Raw genomic sequence first — 18,342 nt, 5'->3', positions numbered from 1 at the left:
TGTCCAGTTCTGGGCTCCACAGTACAAGAGGGATGTGGAGCTGCTGGAGAGAGTCCAGCGCAGGGCCACAAGGATGATCAGGGGCCTGGAACATCTGCCCTGTGAGGAGAGGCTGAGGGAGCTGGGCCTGTTCAGCCTGGAGAAGAGAAGGCTGAGAGGGGACCTGAGCAGTGTCTAGAAGTACCTCAAGGGAGGCAGTGAGGAGGATGGTGCTGGTCTCTTTTCAGTGGTGGCCACCGACAGAACTAGAGATAATGGCCACAAACTGAAGCACCAAAAGTTCCACAGGAACTTAAGGAAAAATTTCTTGACAGTGAGGGTGACAGAGCACTGGAACAGGCTGCCCAGAGAGGTTGTGGAGTCTCCTTCTCTGGAGATGTTCAAAACCCGCTTGGACGCAGTCCTGTGCCACGTGCTCTAGGTGACCCTGTGTGTGCAGGGGGTTGGACTAGATGACCTCTAGAGGTCTCTTCTAACCCTAAGCATTCTATGAACTAATAAAAAGTGCTCTTTCTGTTCGTTTTCTTACTCGGCTATTACTTTTTCTCTGCCTTCTCACCTTTCATTACCTGCAAGCACACCCAAATACTTGCAGCCAGTCCCAGGGGATGGCTACAGATGTGGTAACTGTAATTGTGTATTTGGAAATTTCTCCTTCTTCTTTTCCCCGTGTGTCAAGGAAAGATACACTGAGGTACACTGCAAGTGCTTCAAGAATAAAGACAGAAGAGTATTAATGCAGTTAGCGGGCTATTTAATGCTGCACATGCTGGAAAGAAAAAGAAATATCCAAAGTGCCCTTATAAATCACCATAAGGATATTTGCGTAACCCTAACAGTGCTGTATAGTATTTGCATGGTGCTTTTGATCCACGGAAGACATCTGATACAACAAAGCTCTCCTGGCTGAAGAAGACAGAGAGAAAACTGCTCAGAAAACTTAAGCTTAAAAACTTTAAAATGGAACTCATAAACTTTAAAAAAAATCTTAAAAACTTAAAAAAAAATCAGGAAGGCAGCCTCATCCTCCCCTGAAAGGCGTGGGGGGGTGTCCCGCCGTATGAAAGCTCTGCGAGGCTGTATCAGCGCAGGCTGCTATGCTCCTCCCTATCTAAACACCCTTCGTCCTTTTCCACCTCATTATCGCGTTGTGCAGCAGCTCTTTCCTTCAAAAACGGCCCCGCCAGCGAGGCAAGGCGCATGTGGAGGAGACACCCGCCCCCGCGCGCGGGCACCGCCCGCCTCGCCCCGCCCCCGCGGCGTGCCCCGCCCCCCGCCGTGGTGCGCGCGCGCGCGCGGCGCTGACGCAGCGGCGGCGGTCACGTGGCGCGGACGTGGAGGAGGAGGAGGAGGCCCGGCCCGTCGCCCCGGAGCCGCCGCCATGCCGCCGCCGCCCGGCCGCCCCCGCCTCAGCCTGCCGCTGGCCCTGGCGCTGCTGCTGCTCGTGGGCCCGGCGCGGCCCATCTCCTTTCAGCTGCCGGGCAAGGCCCGCAAGTGCCTGCGGGAGGAGATCCACCGCGACACGCTGGTCACGGGCGAGTACGAGATCGGCGCCCCGCCGGGATCCTCCACGGGCCCCTCCGCCAACCTCAAGGTGCGGACGGGCCGCGGCACCCACCGCGCGGCGGGGAGGCCGGGGTCGCCCCGCCCCCCGCTCCGCTCCCGCGCGCGCGGCGGCGCCGTGACAGCCCGCGCGGGGCCGGCCCGGACGTGGCGGGCGGGGCGGGGCCACGCCGCGTAACGGCCGCGACGGGGGCGCCGCGGCGGGTGGCGCCGGTGACGCAGCGCGGGCCGTGGCGGGGCTCGCCTCGCGCCGCGGCGGTGCCGCGTGGGCAGCCGCCCGCGCCGGGCTCCCCCTCGGCCGGGCCGCGCAGATAAGGCGCGCTGGGCCGCGGCCTGTGTACACAGTGCGCGGGGCGGAGGGAGCTTGCACTGACGTGGCCCTGCAGGGCCGCAGCCCCGCCGAGGGGGCCGCGTGCGGAGGCTGCGCTGCGAGGCTCTGCCCGACACCCCCTCTGCCTGCTCGGGTCATGATTTCTGGGGGGCCTGGGGGCATCCGGACCCGCTGCTATAGAGGAAAGCGCCAAGGCGATAGCCTGCAGGAGCTTTACAGAGTAGAGGGCACAGAGCAGCACAGTATGTGTGAATAATGCAGTTACTGGTGCAACAGGGAGCTGTTGAAGCACCTCTTTAACAGCTTCTTGTCAACTCTGTTTCCTGTCAGCCTTTCCTGGGCTTTCTTTTAATTCCCCAATTCTTCAAGAGACCAAGTAGGTCTGTTACTACTCCACCAAGTTGCTTTTTTTCCCCCCTTATCTTACTTTTCACTCCTTTCTGAGCTTCCAAAGGAAGTTTAAAGTAATCATCCGAGCAAGCAGTAACAAGGCTGCCTGCTCAAGTATCTCTAGGCTCAGAAATGGGAGTGCTCGGTGAGAACTGAGACTTGCAGCATCTCCCTTCAGATACCTGAAAACCTTGGCATAGTGGCAGTCATGCTTGCCTGAGTAAGAAGAAACTTGTCTGTATGTATACAAGGCCAAGCAGCTTTAGCGCTTGCCTTGTAAGGTGCGTGCATTTTAGCCTGAATGCTGCATTACCTTCTGTCTTTTCTGCTCAGTGATCAAGTGTCATGGATCTCTGCTTGCCTATTCCGAGGTCAACTGACCCGCAGTGTTCCCTCCAACGACTTTCGCTACATGGGACTTGTCCAGCAAGGTGGTGAAGCCATCCCACCCAAGAGCCCTGGGCCAGCATTTTAGTCTAGCTTTGCTGCTGAAGCCAATACCCAGATAGGAGTGTCCTCAGAAGTTCTATTATACTGCAGCTGCAAAAATCAGTTTGATTTAAGAAAACAAATGCCACTCTGTACTAGCTTGAAAAACTACATAGGAGAAATGGAGCGCGCTATTATTTTTGCTTGTTTTCTTGCTGTTCAGGTGTGCTATGTCCACTCTTGAGTGGTTTAAGTGCTGTGTGTATCTAGGTGCATACTTCTTCCGCTTTGGGTGCGAGTTCACGTGCGAAAGGTTGGCTCAGGGTGTAATGTCTCCAGGTGATCTCTCATCCTTCTGCACTGGGCGCTCTGTTTTGGTTCTCTGAGTTGGGTCGCCAGAACATGGGAGGCTGGTAGTTAGTCTTGGCTGAGCTCAGTGTGCTTCCTGTCCGTGAGCTAAGTTCTGTGTTTGTGATAGTCCAGCACTAACAGTGGCACCTTCTGTTTCTGAGGAATCTGCACGCTTGCCAGCTGGCCCCGGAAGAGCGACTTTTGGGTGGATGACGTCTTGCTTGGCCGTCAGGTTGCACGTGGCTCTCCTATTGTTGAGGCTGGCGGTCTGGGGAGCTGCTGGGCGCCCAGACAAGGGAGAACAATGGCCTGTCTGTGGAGGATGATGTTACCGTAAATAGCGTTAGAATATCATGAAAAATCCCTTTCAGGTCAACTCCTCCCTCGCAAGCGTTCTGGATGGGTTACTCGCAGCTTCTGCCACCCCCGCGTGCCCAACTGAACGAGCAACGTGTTTGTCCGATTTGGGTAACAGCCTCTGGTATTGAAGGAAGCAGATAGCAGAGTTTCTGCTGCCTGAGATCCTGTTTGTGAGCAAGCTGTTGCTGGAGCTGTAAAGAACAAAAGTGGATCAAGCCATACAATATCCTCTAGCTAAAACACAGCTCTGGTCACTAGTAATATCTAGTGGATGGTGCTCAAAATAATGGGAACGTTCTGAAGGGTTCTCTATGGTGTTATGTTTACTGGGTCTTGAGACTGAGAATCCAGTGTGCGCGCTGTGCAGTATCACCCTCGAGATATATACACACACGCACACGTGTACATGTGCGTGTGTTCAAGTTGTTCAAGTTGCTGTCTAATGGTTCAGTGCCTTATCTCTGGCATGGGCAGTGACAACCTCAGTGTACCTGAGTACACAGTTGTGCTTTAGGTGATGCTTGACTCAAGGCAGAGCTCTGCTGGGGAGCTGCTCTACTAGAGCAGTGTTCCTTAGTGTCATCAGATGCTGGCAGATTCCACATGGTTCAGGGGAAGCTACAAGGAATACCGTAATAGGCAATTATGGAATATTCCGTATGTAGAGGAAGCTTGTTCCTAATCTCTTGCCAGCTATGGTTTATACCCTGAGGCATCAGGGTTTGATTCCCGTATTATTTTTCCTGCCTAATGTGGAAGCTCGTTATCCATGTAAAAGTTTGAATCTGTTCTGAATCCCAGCGTCCTGTTGGCTTCAATGGTATCCTGTGGCAGGGAGTTAATTAGGTGTTGTAACAAGAAAGCAAGATGAGCATTTCCTTTGAGTCATTTTGGGTGCTTAGCCTTTCTATAAGCTTTTTGTATGGGAAAGCAAGATTGTAGATTGCATGTCTGCTTTTTTTGTTGTTAGGATGGAGTAAGGGAGAGTGTCTGATTTGTCTTCTCTGTATCACTTTTTTTGTGTGTGTGTACTTCTCCTTTTATTTTAAAATTATTCCCAAACCTTCTAGTGTTTTCCTGTATAAGATTTTCAAAGATCTTTAGGATCTGTAGTGTTCAGACTTTTCAGCTGTATCTATTAAAGGAAACTGGCAAACGTTCCAGGGCAGCGTGTGCTGTTGATTTACATGCAGTATTATAAAGCCTTCCATTTTTTTCACTCCTGCCTGCTGTTCATATTTCAGCTGGACAGACCTTTTAATTAAGCTTGGCACAGTGATTCTTAAGTTTCTGTCCTGAAAATGTTCTGAAATGTGTATCTGTTTTTGCTCTTTGTTGATGCAATTTGTGGAGTTTCTACAGTTTTTTGCCTATTCTTAGTAATTTCACAGAGTTAGTGCAAAGCAGTTATTATTCTGTGTAGTCTGAATTGTCTTCTGAAGTGATGACTTTTATGGATCTTGGCACTCAAACCTTTTATAATTCAGGGCTACATTGATGGTTCATTTCTAGGGGAACAGATGTGCCCTTCTCTATTTCTTCTGCTAGGGAATGAATCTTTTTTTGTCCCATACAGCTTTTCTATATTTCTGTTGCTATGGGAATTTATGAGTTTTGCTTGCAGAAAGAAGCTACAGAGGCAATGAATAACAATTTGGTACAGCTAGAGGTCCTAAATATAGTGCATATTCAAGAGTTGTAGGGGGATGAGGGATTTATTTTTATTTCCTCTTTTTTTTTTTTTTTTTTTTTTTTTTTTACATCTGAAGTGAATAAGTAACTGCAAGGCATTGTTTTCCTAGGGTGGGGGCAGATGAGGTGGGTGTGAGGAACTGGAGTGGTTGAGACGAGACTGAGAAATTGTTGAAAGCAAAATGCTGTAAAACCAAAGCAAAGGCTTCCAGAGAGTCTTAAGAAGTGTGAACACATGGTAGTGAAGCATTGTGGTCTTCATCTGCATTGCATCTCTCTTTCAGATAACTGACTCAGCTGGACACATCCTATATGCCAAGGAGGATGCCACTAAGGGCAAGTTTGCCTTCACCACTGAAGACTATGATATGTTTGAGGCCTGTTTCGAGAGCAAGCTTCCTGTGGGTAAGTGAAGCAAAACCTCCGCTATCTGCTCTGGGTTCTGGGGCAGGTCATGTCTGTACATGTGACCGTGCACTAGGCGTGTGAGTGAAGCTATCCCTGAGTGTGGTTTGCTCAACAATTTAGGAGTCTTAAAGCAGATCTGCAGGACGTTGTTGGTAGGCAGCAGTGGTACAGAATATCTGCTGTGTTGCATTTGGAAATAAGTAATCTTCTGTGATCATGCTGTAGAGTGTTCAGACTTCCTCTGCTAGAGACATGAGGAAGGGGAATCTTGTGTATTCCCCCCACAAAAGTCACTGCAGATCTAATGATCTGTCAGGAAAGAAACCAGACCTGTTTTGCCCTTTCTTGCTGCGCGCCTTGTAGGAGAGGCATTTCCAGGATCCTATCTTCTCCCCCTGTTGCCTACTCTGTGGACAGTTTTATATTAGGTTGAAAATCATTTTCTGGCATGTGCATGTGGAAAAGAATGTAGCCTTGGGTTTGCACCCACAGCTGCCCTCTAAATGATGGACAATGGGAAGGGGAAATGAACAGGACGTCGCTCTCGCAGTTGTGCTGCGAGGACGGTTGCCTAACAAGCAGCAAGGCTTGTTTCCTGCATGCGTGACGCACATTCTGCTTTGAATGGATAGGCTCAACTTCAGGACAAACGTACTGAAAACCAGCCAACACGTGGGCTTTGTCGTGTGTGCTGTGGTGTGAGGAGGTGCAAGTTTCTAAGTTCTCTCATCTCTTCACAGTTGCTGTCTGAGCTCTATTCCTTGGGCACAGCTCTCCCATGTCTTATCCTAAAAAACAAAGTACTTTACAGAAAAGCCACTAGCATTGTTCTCCATATCTGATGGAAGGCAGTCTTTGCTTTGCTGTTCAGGCCCCCATTTAAGGTGCAAACAGTTTGCTAGCAAGAGAGGACCTTCGAGAAGCGGAAGGCAATATCCTGCCTTGGGATTGGGAAGGATCTGGCTTATAGCACCTCTTCTGCAGTCTGATACAGATGAGAGAGAGAGACTCCAAATGCATGGTGTTTTCCTTTTACTTCACTCCAAAGGTAGTGCCTTCAAATGCTCCATAACACATCGAAACATGCAGACAGCAGTGACTCATCTGGGAGAGTCACTCATGCCATTTACTGTCCAACACCTGGAAATTTGGGAGGTCTCCAGACCCACATTTCATAGCTCCTGTGTGGTCACACACTGACGTGGGAAAATTGAAGGTTTCTTTTAGTTGTGTCTAGACTTTTTTTTCCAGTGCTTGTGACAAGAGGTTTCTTGCCTAGCCTCAGCCCCTTATTGTTCTTCTGACAGTTCCGTGTCTTCCTTCTATTGTGGTGAGTTTCTTTAAAGTTTTCAGTACAAGTGAGGGTAAATCGTTGCCAGTTTCTTCTTGGACCCTGGGGCCCTAAATTCCTTGCTAATAACGTATGCTGCACACTGGGTATCCCTTGACTTCCAATGCTTGTGCCAGAATTCAAGGGAGTATTAAGGTGAGAGAGATGGCACTGTAAAACTGAGCTATGTATCAGGGGAAAGAAGAAACCAAGTCACAAGGAAGCCCTGCCTTGACTCTTCTATAATGTCAGCAGTGGGAGCTTCAGGTTACATATTAGCAAGCATTTCTACATGGGAAGAGTCGGGCATTGGAGCAGGCTGTCCAGGGGAGTGATGGAGTCACCGTCCCTGGCAGCGCTCAAGAAATGTGTAGATGAGGCGCTTAGGGACATGGTTTAGCAGGCAGGGTGTTGAGGGGCTTATGATTGCACTCGATCTTGAAGATCTAAGCATTTTGATTCTACGACTGGTCTCCAGTTTCTCCTTGTTTCTCTTTAAGAGGTTTTATTTTTCATAGTTTCCTCAAGTAAACAGTCAGGGCTTCTAGTGCTGCAGCCAAAGAGGATGTTGGTTGGTAGAATACTAGGAGAGGTCAGCTGTTGGCAGAGGAAGCAGGGAGCCGTTAGGCCAAGGAGGATCTAAGGAATCGGGATTTCTTAATTGCAACCACAGAAATGAGGAAGAGGAAGTGAAGAGATCCTGTGTTGAAGGTTCAGCTTGTCATAGTAGAGAAGCTGCTTAGGGCACTTCTTGTTGCTGCAGGTGATTGTGTGGCAGGCTTTCTCCCATCCTCAGCTCTCCCTTGTGGTTGGAAGGATCCTGGCCTACTGCCCAGGGCTGTGTACCCAGGAACACTTATTCTAGCATCAGATGCTAATTTCTGCTTGCAAAGTTCTTGCTAATCTTTACCTGTTTTCTCCCTTATAGTGATGGCAATTCTGAGTAGTCATATTAGAACTGTTGCTAAGACAGTTAGGGAGAACTGGTTTTACTTTCTACTTGACCAATTTAAAAAAAAAATCTGAATTTAGTGGAGGGACTGGAGCATTATTTTGCTGTACTTCTTTGAGGCAGCCTTTAATTTTTTTTTTCCACTAAACTTACTGAAGAGTTCTTTGAAAATCCTCTTGACATCCAATTTAACCAAATTAGGAGCTCTCTTCATCTCCCAGGAAGTGGCTTTATGCTCGCATGAGATGACTTCCCAGGGCATGTAGATATTAGGATAATTTGGTTAAAGACTCTTGTGGGGTTTTTTTTTGTTTTTTTTTGTTTTTTTTTTTTTTTGTGTGTGTGTGTGTCTTGCTCCTGATCTCCTCTACTCTGGTGAGCATTGGCTGCAGGAAGGAGTTTGTTACTGAGGGTCTGGTGACCTGGAAAGAAGCTGCCTAGTACCTCAACTTCAGTAAACTTCTGGAAGAGCAGCTTGAGTTTTTCTAGGATAGTCCCTGTCAGTGTTAACCTCTTGCAGAATGTCTGCTCTCCATCCCTTTTCACTCAGCAGCTCTTTCATTTGTCTGCTTCTTACTGCCTCTTGGCAGCTTTCCCTTCCAGACCAATTAATCCTTCCAGTCCTGTTCTCCTGTTCACTGGCCTTTTCATCTTTCCCACCTCTTCCTGGAAGCTGCAGAGCTCTACCCAAGCTACTGTAATTTAAACAGCATGTAAACACTCACCGGAGTCTGTTCTTTGAATTTTCTTGTGCACCCTATTTGTCAGTCTTAGGGCATACTGATATATGACGTAAGTGGTCAAAAGCTGTGGCTGGAGAATGGAACACTGGATTGTTGTAACATGTCCGTTAAAGAATGGTGCTGGGTTTTGAGTTAGCTTTTGCAATAACCAAACGTTTTTTTTAAAGCAAACCGAAAGTTTCAATCCTAATCCTGCTTGATCCATTAGGCTCTTTTATAGTTCAGTTTGAATTTGAAGCCATTGTATCCCACAGGAAACCAATGAAACAGGTTGTAGTTAATGCAGATCATGGTCCTAGGGCTATTCCATGTGCTGACAGCAGTACAAACTGGAGGTGATTCTGCTTAGGTGATGGAGGAGCTTTTTAGTGAATAGAGGGAGAACTTGAGGCTGCTATTAAAGAACTGGATCTTGTTCTTAGCTCGGTCTGAAGTGTCCCTGTGTAACCTGTGTATTGAATTTGTGGACTGAGAGAATGTCCACCTGGCACCTCTGAAGACAAAGTGTGAGTCTTGGATATGCTCCTGGATAAAGACTCTGGAGTTCATAGTGTGAGTGAATTTAGACCTTTTGTTTTCTTGGCAGCCACCTGAGGACAAATATGTGCTCCAAAGTACTGGGGTTTGGAAATGTATTATGTATGAACATGGCATTGGTGGGAGGTGTAGTGCAATAGGATATTTAGTACAGCTAAAGCACTACATTTTAATGGTATTTGATATGCTTATCCTCCTTTTCATTTTTTCCCTCTCGTGAGCTTTTCCAGATATGATAAACTTGTAGCAGTTAAAAGAGGCTGTTAGCTGTATGGTTCTCTACGGTGAAGGCTCCAGCCTTAAAAGCTACCTATCAGGCTGCTGGCTGCAACTTCACTGTACTGATTGTCGCTGCAGAGGCAGCTCTCTGAGGTAGCTTGGTCTTCCTTCCTGAGACTCTGCAGTGGGCTAGGACCAGTTGTCCCTGTCTGCTGTGACCTTGAATTGGAGAACTTTCTTCTGCCCCTTTATATGTAAAATCATTTATTGCCCTTGTGATCTTGATAAGTTGTTGGTGCGTATCCTGCCAGGAGGAACGTGTCCTCCCCAGTTGAATATTTGTCCCTCTGCTGACTTCTCTCTAGGCTGTCTCATAGCAGCTGGCATTCATCTTTTAATCCTCTGCAGTTTTTACAGTGGTTTGCATCCTACACACACTTAGCATTCTTAGTTACAGCTTGTTCTCATTATCTTTGGGAGGCTCTCCTTCAGCTGGGATTTATTCTGAAGGCTCCGTATTTTTAGGCTGGACTGTGCTGCCTCCGCACTTAGCTGCAGACTGGAGGGGAGGGATGTGTGTGGTGGGGAGAGCTGGTGATTTCCTGGCAGGCTGAATGCTTCACACAATGAATCCTTTCATTATGCTTCCAGGAACAGGGAGGATGCCGGACCAGCTCGTGATTCTGGATATGAAGCACGGAGTTGAAGCAAAGAACTATGAGGAGGTATGTCCCTTGGCTGCCTGCACTCCGCACTCCCCTTTCCCAGCACTCACGTGATGCCATTTGTAGATCTGGGGCTCATGATGGGAAGCTGTTTTCCCAGTGGTGATGAAAGCCTGTCTGCAACCTACAATTCCACTGAAGCTTTGTGTGTTGCAGTGTTTGGGGCCAAATATCAGCTAAAATCCATTCTGTGCTTTGAAGGCCTAGTGTGTGAATGCCTTTGCCAGCATGGTGTCACCCAGCATAGGCGTTAGAGGCAACAAGAGGCTGAGCTGTATAGTTTCCCCTGACTCAGCAGCAGAGGGCATTTTAGGTTACTATCAGATCAACCTGAAGGTGACATTGCATTTCTATGGCTGTTGCTTTAATAACTGAGGGAGGTATTGTTCTGACAGTTAAGAAATGGTACTTGTGTGTTTCTAAGACTCGCCAGTGTATCTGTATATAGGTATTTGGCAGAGTAGGCGGTGTGCAATGGGGATCTGGTTTGAAGGTGAGACTTTGGAAATGGGCATGAAACATAGATGTTTCTTTTTTAGAATTTAATTTTCTTGGACTGAAAAGCCAGGTGTGTGGAAGAGCAGTTGTTCCATGGTTGAAGCAGCCTCTGACTGACTTGTAGGCTGAATTTTGGTAACTGCTACTGTGCTTTTGGCTTGCTAGGATTTAAAATTGATTGGCCTTCAGTAGATCCTGTGCCTGAAAAAATGAGAGTTACTGGTGAGAAGTTCTTGCCTTGTGGAGGAGAGCGAGTGGCAGAGGCAGCGGCCAGTGGCAGTTAGGAAGACTAATATATTTCCAGGCTGGTCTTGCTGGAGTTTCATATTGTTGTGAGCCTCTGGGCTAGCACATCGCACATGGAGAATAACGAACTGCTTGGGGGCAGAGAAGAGCAAAGGAGTAATTGGGCCAGGTGGCTAGCTGTTGAATAGCTAACCCAGCTATTGAAGGACTACAGGATGTTGACCCCAATATTATGACCCCAGAAGTGTGACTGAATTATGGCAACTTCACGTACAGGATATCTTTGAAGACAGTCCTGAGAAATGTGCTTGAGATATATTGTTGTAATGGCTTGTAAATTCTGTTCCCATGTAGAAAGGTTCCTTTATGCTGATATATCTGCATCCTTACAGGTTGAACTAACATAATTATCTTGGACTAAAGTCAGAATACATCACACTCCTTTCCAGTGTAGTTAGATTAATGCAGAAGGTCTGAGGGCAGATTTGGGTGAGGAATGTAGTTTGGCAGTCCTATCCTGCTATCAAATCTAGATCTTCACAGGGGTAGGAAGCAACCTTGAGTTCTGGAGACCTCTCAGAATGACAGATGATGTCCAGCCTTGTTGCACAGCATGTCTGTGAAGTACTGAAACTGGTTTACTCTTTATGCTGCTGATGATGTTGTTTAACTGTGCTGCTTTGCAGTGGGTTTCCCCCTTGTGTCCAAGTCGTTGTTAAGTTTCTGGGTTTTTTTGGTCAAGACAAGCTATCAGAGGAGAGCACTGTTTTCTGTGATTCTCTCCTGGATTTGTTGCTTTCTTGAGCGTTTTATGAGTAAGGTGTCATGCTCTACGGCTTTGTCAGTTGTTCCTTGCGATAGAGAAGCAAAACTTTCCCATTTGACAGATGGAAATGGAGGTAAGGAAAGGTGCAAAGAAGTCTCAGAGACCTGTATCTCCAAGTCCTTGCTATATTTTGAAACAATGTGTTTCTTCTGGGAAGAGAGTTGGGCCTTGGCCCATCTGTGAGTGCCCCTTGAAGCTTGATGGAGTTGTTCTCTGGGTTATTTTGGTGGCCAAGATGTTCTCATGCCTTCCAGGCTGATGGTGTTCCCATTGCTTACCATCATGGATGCTTGGTGGGCCTTTTACAAAATCCCTTGCAGCAACTGTGCATGTTGGATGGGAGGTTGGATTCACTAGAGGTGAGAGAGATTGAAGGATATATATCAGAAAGTCTGTGCAGGACTGAGAGTATCCTCACCTATTAAGACCAGCTAAAGGGGTGCAAGATGGAATAGACAAACCTAACAAAAACAAATGAATCTTTTTTTTTTTTTTTTTTTCTTCTCCTTGTTTGTAACTTGTGAAGCCTTCTGGTGAATATGCAAAAGTGCACTCCAGGAAAGCATTGGAGCCTGTCAGCTGAGGGCGGTTCATCAGCAGAAATGTCCCAGCTGCTGTGTGTGCTACAGGCTGCGGCTGTAGCCGTGTGAGCAGTGCCAGTAGGCAGGATTGCGCTAGTGCCAGTTTTCCAGCAAAGTTCTTCCAGCACAGGTGCGTCCAGACAGCAGGGTTTTGTTAGTGCAGGTTGTCAGCTAAAAAGTGGGAGGGTATTTTAATCTTCTGTTTCCTACCCTTCTCAGGCTCTTTCCAAGCAGGCATTGTTTTGTTGGCAGAATTGTAGAATGGAGTTTGAGGGTCTAGTGCTTACCAAAACATGTGTGTCATGCCAGAGACCCTGCAGTGAAATGGCTGATTAAACAGCACTGTCTTGGCAGTCAGTGCCTCTTCAGATCTGCTCTGCCTGCACAGCTGCATCCAGAAACAGCATTTCTGGGATGCCCGCTCCGTGAGCGCCCTCTGATGCCTGCATGACTGCCCCTTTTTAGCCATGAGAGTTTATTTCTAAGTAATCCTGTGTCCCTGAGAGAGGGGTGCTCCACAACAGTCTGTGAGCTGGAGGTGTGCTGTGTTTCCTGCAGCGATTCCCAGGCCATGTGGTGTTTGATTTCTCTTGTGTTACCTCAGGATATGGAGTCTGGCCTTCGTGCTAGGGATTCTCTCAGTCGTAGTAATGACAAGGTCTGTGCAAGGAACAGAGTTATTCAAAATCTGCAAGGTAGCAGTGGCAGGAATTGCAGTTAGCTTCCCTTATGTAATGCCTTTGTCACACTGGCTAGTCAGGCTGGGCCTGGAAACTTTTGTGACTCCACATATTTACATTTTCAACTTCAGATAGTTGCTGTAATGGAATGTGCATTCTAATTGAATTTCCTGTAGATTTTTATTTTGCCAATAAATATGTGGCTTACAGGAATGTGGGTTGCGTGATACACATAAAAATAATGTCCTGTAAGGTCCAGTTTTATGAAGTCAGCTGTTGGGGTTTTTGTTTGTTTATTTGGTTTGTTTTTTTTCATTGGCTCAAATGGAGCCCATCCCTTACATGTTCCAGCAGCGGCATCTGGTGGCTTGAGGCAGACGGAGCACTTAGTAGCTGCTTGCTTCCTACCAAGAGCACTGTGCTCTTAAGTATGTAATAAAGCCACTGCTGTTAGGAATCAAATTGCTCTGATCTCCTGGAATGTATGGCAATGTTTGGCAAGGTGGGTTTCAGTGCTACTATCTGGTGTGCATATGTAACAGTACTGTATGCATATATGTTGGTCACCTATACCTCGTTCTCTCACTTCTGTTCACTGGATGCTTAGCCATCCAGTAAGCTGTTCATACGTTGTCCTTGGAAGCCAACTGTGATTCAACTAAGATTCATCAGAGTAAGAAGGGGATGTGCCCTGTGTGTGTATTTTGCCCTTCCTTCAAGTAGGAAGAGTAAAATCCATGTTTCTGAGAACTGATGGTGTTTTATGCTATCGTAGTTTCTGTCTTGTAGAGAGATTTCCTTAAGGGAAGAATTCTTTAGATATGAAGTACGGGAGAAGGAATGATTCAAGCTGTCAGCCAAAGCCCATGTGGGAGCTTTTGTTCACTCTGTGACTTCCTGATTCTTTATTTTCTAGATTGCTAAAGTGGAAAAGCTGAAGCCTCTGGAAGTAGAACTGAGGCGCCTAGAAGACCTTTCAGAGTCCATCGTTAATGATTTTGCCTATATGAAGAAACGAGAAGAGGAGATGAGGGACACTAATGGTAAGAGTTTGTGTATTCCTTGGGAGTAGCAGACCTCTAAGACATTTGGTCTTGCTGAATGTGTTATTAGGACAGATTCTGGTGATGAGGCAATTATAGTGGTCTCTGTCTGTTCTGTTCCTAGTTTGAAAAACCCTCTGATATTTCTCTCCTTCTGAAATAGGCACTCAGTCCTGTGTCCTTTCTCTAGAAATCACTTTTTTTCCTCTCTCTCCTTTTCTAATGTGAATTCTTGCTGCCAGTTGATCACAGTTTCATCTTGTCCCCTCTCATAAGATGGCTTTCATTTATTCTCATGAACTGCTGGTACCTTCAAGTTGTTTGGTATCTTGACTTTTAAAACTTTGTAGGGATGAGGAAAAAATGTCTTGGGAACTTGGCCCTCTTGTGGCCATCATGATCTTGTGATGTTGGATTCCTGCACAATGGTTTGTTTTCTGTTTCAGAGTCGACAAACACCCGGGTTCTATACTTCAGCATTTTCTCCATGTGCTGTCTCATCGGACTGGCCACCTGGCAGGTCTTCTACCTGCGTCGCTTCTTCAAGGCCAAGAAACTGATTGAGTAAAGGAGCAAGACCTCCTCCCCCTCCTTGCAGCCCAGCTGGACACCGCTGGGAGCAGACCTGGCCCTTGGAGCCATCTCATGGATGTTACCCACTGACTGGAGCTTTCCTGCAGGAATTGGCCCCTAAAGGGGGAGGGGAACACAGACATTGGAGGCAATTGGGGGCTTTTGAAAACCTATCGGATGTTGCGGGGGGAGGTTGTGAAGGGTTTGGGGGTTCCTGGGCACCGGTTAAATAAAAATGATGTTTCCATGACAGCTGCAGCAAGCTTTTGCGCTGTCTGTTCTCCATTTTTAATCCTGGCTTGATGATGCCTCCCATCTGTGTGTGACTGTAGTGTTACTGTGAGCCACTTGATCCTGCTGAGCTCGCTAGGTGTGATGCAGCTGGCACTGGCACAGCGCAGGGCATTCCCTATTATGACCAGGTGGGATCCAGGCCTCGTGCAGGCAAAGGTCAGTGCAGAGCAGAAGGATTCATCATTCGGGCAGGGCCTGAGGAAAGAGGGAGGTCCAACAGTTGGTACCCTGTTTCTCCCTGTGGAAGTTTAAATCTTTATGCTGATGTGTCCAGGCACTTGAGTGTATGGGGCGGTTCAGGCTGGAGAAGGGGGAGCCTTGGAAGGAGAACTTGCTACCATGCTTGAGCTTGGAGAGGAGAAGCATGTCCTGCTCTGATAAGCTGTCCAGCCTTGGTCTCACCCTTGCTCCCTTCATTTTTCTTGGATTAACCTCTTCTCTATTTCAGGTTGCGTGAAAGCCATGGTCAACAACAGCTTCTTGCAATGGAGACAGCAAGCATCAGTCAGATACAGTCACAGTGCAAATAGGAGTAGGCTGTGCTAGGAAACATTGTCTTACGTTGAGCAGGAGACTTTTCTTACCTAAAACTGTATAGTTTATTCAGCAAACAGCTGGCTGAATCTCCCTCTTTGAGACCTCAAAACAAGGAATGTGAAGCAAGAAGGTCTGTACCCTGCTTTGAGGTCTGAGGATGCAAGAGGTGCTTTGCAGGTTAGCAGAGAATTTGCTGAAAGTATGTGGATGAACTAGAAAGCACATTAGGCTAATGCTGTGCCTGTGGGGCATCTGAGCTGTGCCATCAGCAGAGCCATTGTTTCCTACGCGGTGTTACAGAGAGCAAGTGGAATCACACAGGTTTTTAGCCGTCCAGATGGCATTATGTCAGATAATCCAGGCTAGGAAAGAAAGCAGGCATGTTAATTTCCTGGATTTATATGGTGCAGTTTTTAGGCGCTATTTAAAACTTCCACCTTCTCTGCATTCCTTCAGAGCAAATGGTTCAGCAGCACAGGAGCGTGGACTTGTCTAGACCATTCTGCCTAGGGAAAGGGTTGTCATGGCTCAGCCTATCATTTTGGAAAAGCAACCAAACAAACGTGTGTTTATAATTTCTAACCTTAATCTGATCTATTGTTGGGAGGGGAACAATTGTTCAGGGTGAGACAATGGGAAAGAGGATGAAAAGACGACTTGCTATCATCCAGTACATTAGGACTTTGTACCTCCTTTTTCATTGCCAAGATCCTGGAGTTGTTATTTCCACAGGAAAGTGCTTTTAATTTGTTTCCTTTTTAATAAAGCCATATGAAGAACCCAAGTCCACTCTTCTCCCCCTGCATCCACCTTATCCTTGTAAATTTTTGAGAGATGTTACAGTGCAGAACAGCAGTTACGCCACAGCACTGAACTACAAAAGTCACTTGAAGTTAGGTTTAGGTCCTACAGTTTGAAGCCTGTAGCAGATCTGTTAAGGTTTTGCATTTTTATATATATATGAATTGAAAAGACAAGGAGGAGTCTTGTCTTGTCTGTTTTGATATCCTCTCCCTGATCTTATGAGAGTACAAAACAAATCTTTATCCTAAAAATGGTGGTGAGGCTTTTAGTTCCCCAGGTGACTGTTGCAGTATCATCATTACGGATGTTGCTTTTTGACCTTCACTGTTCTGGTATGGTTACCAGAGAACAGATGTGGGGGACTAGTATGAATTTATCTGTAATGATTGGTTGGGGGGTTTTGTCAATTTTCTCAAATAAAATTTCTTTGGGGAAGAGTAACCTACCTCAGTTGTCTGTGCGAGTCTTGTCCTCTTTGTGTGCGTTCCTTCTGGCTGCTGGTCCCTGCAAGCTGACCTGTCATAGGAAAAAAGCAAACATGCAGACCCCGCCAAGACTTTGCGTTTCTCTACCGAAAGTTGTTTTCTAAAGAATTTCAGAATTCTGGAGTCTGGAAAAGACTATATATACTGGATTCTGTCTGGGGAATAGAATCAATACAGTAAATGCTGCTCATTCAGAAAGGGTTGTGTCCTATAAAGGTCTGTTTTGTTTGTTACCTCCCCCTACTTCCTAATTACCTCCTCTATGTGGAGGGATTTTGAGAATACCAGCTTGGTTTATACTTGTCTGATAGTGAAATAGGACTGATGCTGTTGAGTACAAGATTCATTTTTTCACTGTCCGCTCCCAAATAAGAAATTTAATTACTTGCAATATTTTCATTTCAGAGGAAACTGTAAATTGTTGCAAAGGTGACCTCTATGTGAGCAACAGATGTTTGCTGAAGAGTGATCAGGTATTTGCCTAACTGCTGTCAGATACGCACTGTTGGGCCTCATGCAGTGACCAAGTAAGATGTAATATAATAGGGCTGAGACTTCTTAAATGCTACATAACTGGTTAGTAGTATCAGGGAGAATTTCAAGAAGGGAAATTCCCAGAGGATTAACCTCTACAAGTTCTTGCTTGGATGAATATTTGAGTATGTGAAATCATACAGCTGTTCTTATGCGGTAGGTTGGAGGTAGATCTGAGCTGTTTCAAAGTACTGTGGTTGTAGAGTAGCGTGTTCATTCCATTTTACTTCTGGGAAATGGGCTAAAGTTGAGCTGTTACAGATACTTGGGCCTGAGCCCATCTTTGTGTGTGACAGATGCATCACTGTTAAATCTATAATTGCCTGTAGCAAACTGCATCAGACGTTTCCAGCCTCTTCCTCCCACTTCTCAACATGACTAACAGTTTAATTATCACGCAACTTTCGCAGTGCGTGAACATTCCTAAGTAAGGTATATCTCTGTGTAATCCCCCTCCTGTTATGTCAACGTAAATTGTGTTCTTTTGTAAAGAGTACCCAGGGCAGCTGCTGCGTGTGTGCCCACTTCAGGGGACAAATGTTCTTACACTCTGCTCACTTCTCACGAGGCAATACATGAAAAATAACCCACGTGTACAACATTTGTGTTGTCTCGTAACCAACAGATCTGGGTGTGTAACTACAGGGCAACCTCTGAAGGACTTTTCACTTGAGCTAGGCTTTCAGCTGGTTGGCAAGATCTTTAGTGGACTCCAGCCTGTACAATTCATGGGCTCCTACAAGAGGCGCTTGGGAAAACTAGTGTGGCCTCTCTTAACTGTTGCAGATTTATGGAATGAATTTCTGTCTCATTAGTTGAGTCCTTCAACTGTACTTACTGCTGGAGGCCCAAGATGTCCTTGCCTTTAATGAATTGTCTCTGTGGGAAATGAACTTTGCTTAAGTTGAAGGGCACTCTGTGGAAAGGAGAGAGCAGGATACTGAAACAACTTTCACAGGAGAAAATTTGAATGTGGTGGTTTGTGAAGACTGCAGCTGTTCAGGGTGGGTCGTATTTGCTGCCTTTCCCCATCCTTAAAAAAAAAAAAAAGTTATCAGACATCTTTTGTGTTCTGGTATTTCTACACCAAATAACCACTGTTATGCTGTTTGTGGGGTGACTGTAGAAAACCTATAGAAGTCCTGTCCTTTGGGGAAGATGGGAGGAACAGAGGATTTGGAAAGACTCTGCCTGTTAGTATTTTTTTGGAC

At 46.5% G+C, this 18,342-nt stretch overlaps 1 protein-coding gene across 1 annotated transcript; it reads left to right on the top strand.

Moving 5' to 3' along the window:
- Positions 1–1,319: 1,319 nt before the first annotated feature.
- Positions 1,320–14,769, top strand: TMED10 (transmembrane p24 trafficking protein 10). The gene is made up of 5 exons (XM_088529300.1): positions 1,320–1,594; positions 5,401–5,521; positions 9,957–10,030; positions 13,778–13,904; positions 14,351–14,769. The coding sequence occupies exons 1-5, from the start codon at positions 1,382–1,384 to the stop codon at positions 14,470–14,472; spliced, it is 657 nt and encodes a 218-aa protein (XP_088385426.1). The 5' UTR covers positions 1,320–1,381; the 3' UTR covers positions 14,473–14,769.
- Positions 14,770–18,342: the final 3,573 nt, after the last annotated feature.

This window comes from Tinamus guttatus, unplaced genomic scaffold, assembly GCF_059628265.1.
Source record: "Tinamus guttatus ecotype Peru unplaced genomic scaffold, ASM5962826v1 Tinamus_guttatus_pri_ptg000327l, whole genome shotgun sequence".
NCBI lineage: Eukaryota > Metazoa > Chordata > Aves > Tinamiformes > Tinamidae > Tinamus > Tinamus guttatus.
This window is presented reverse-complemented; position numbering and strand designations above follow the sequence as displayed.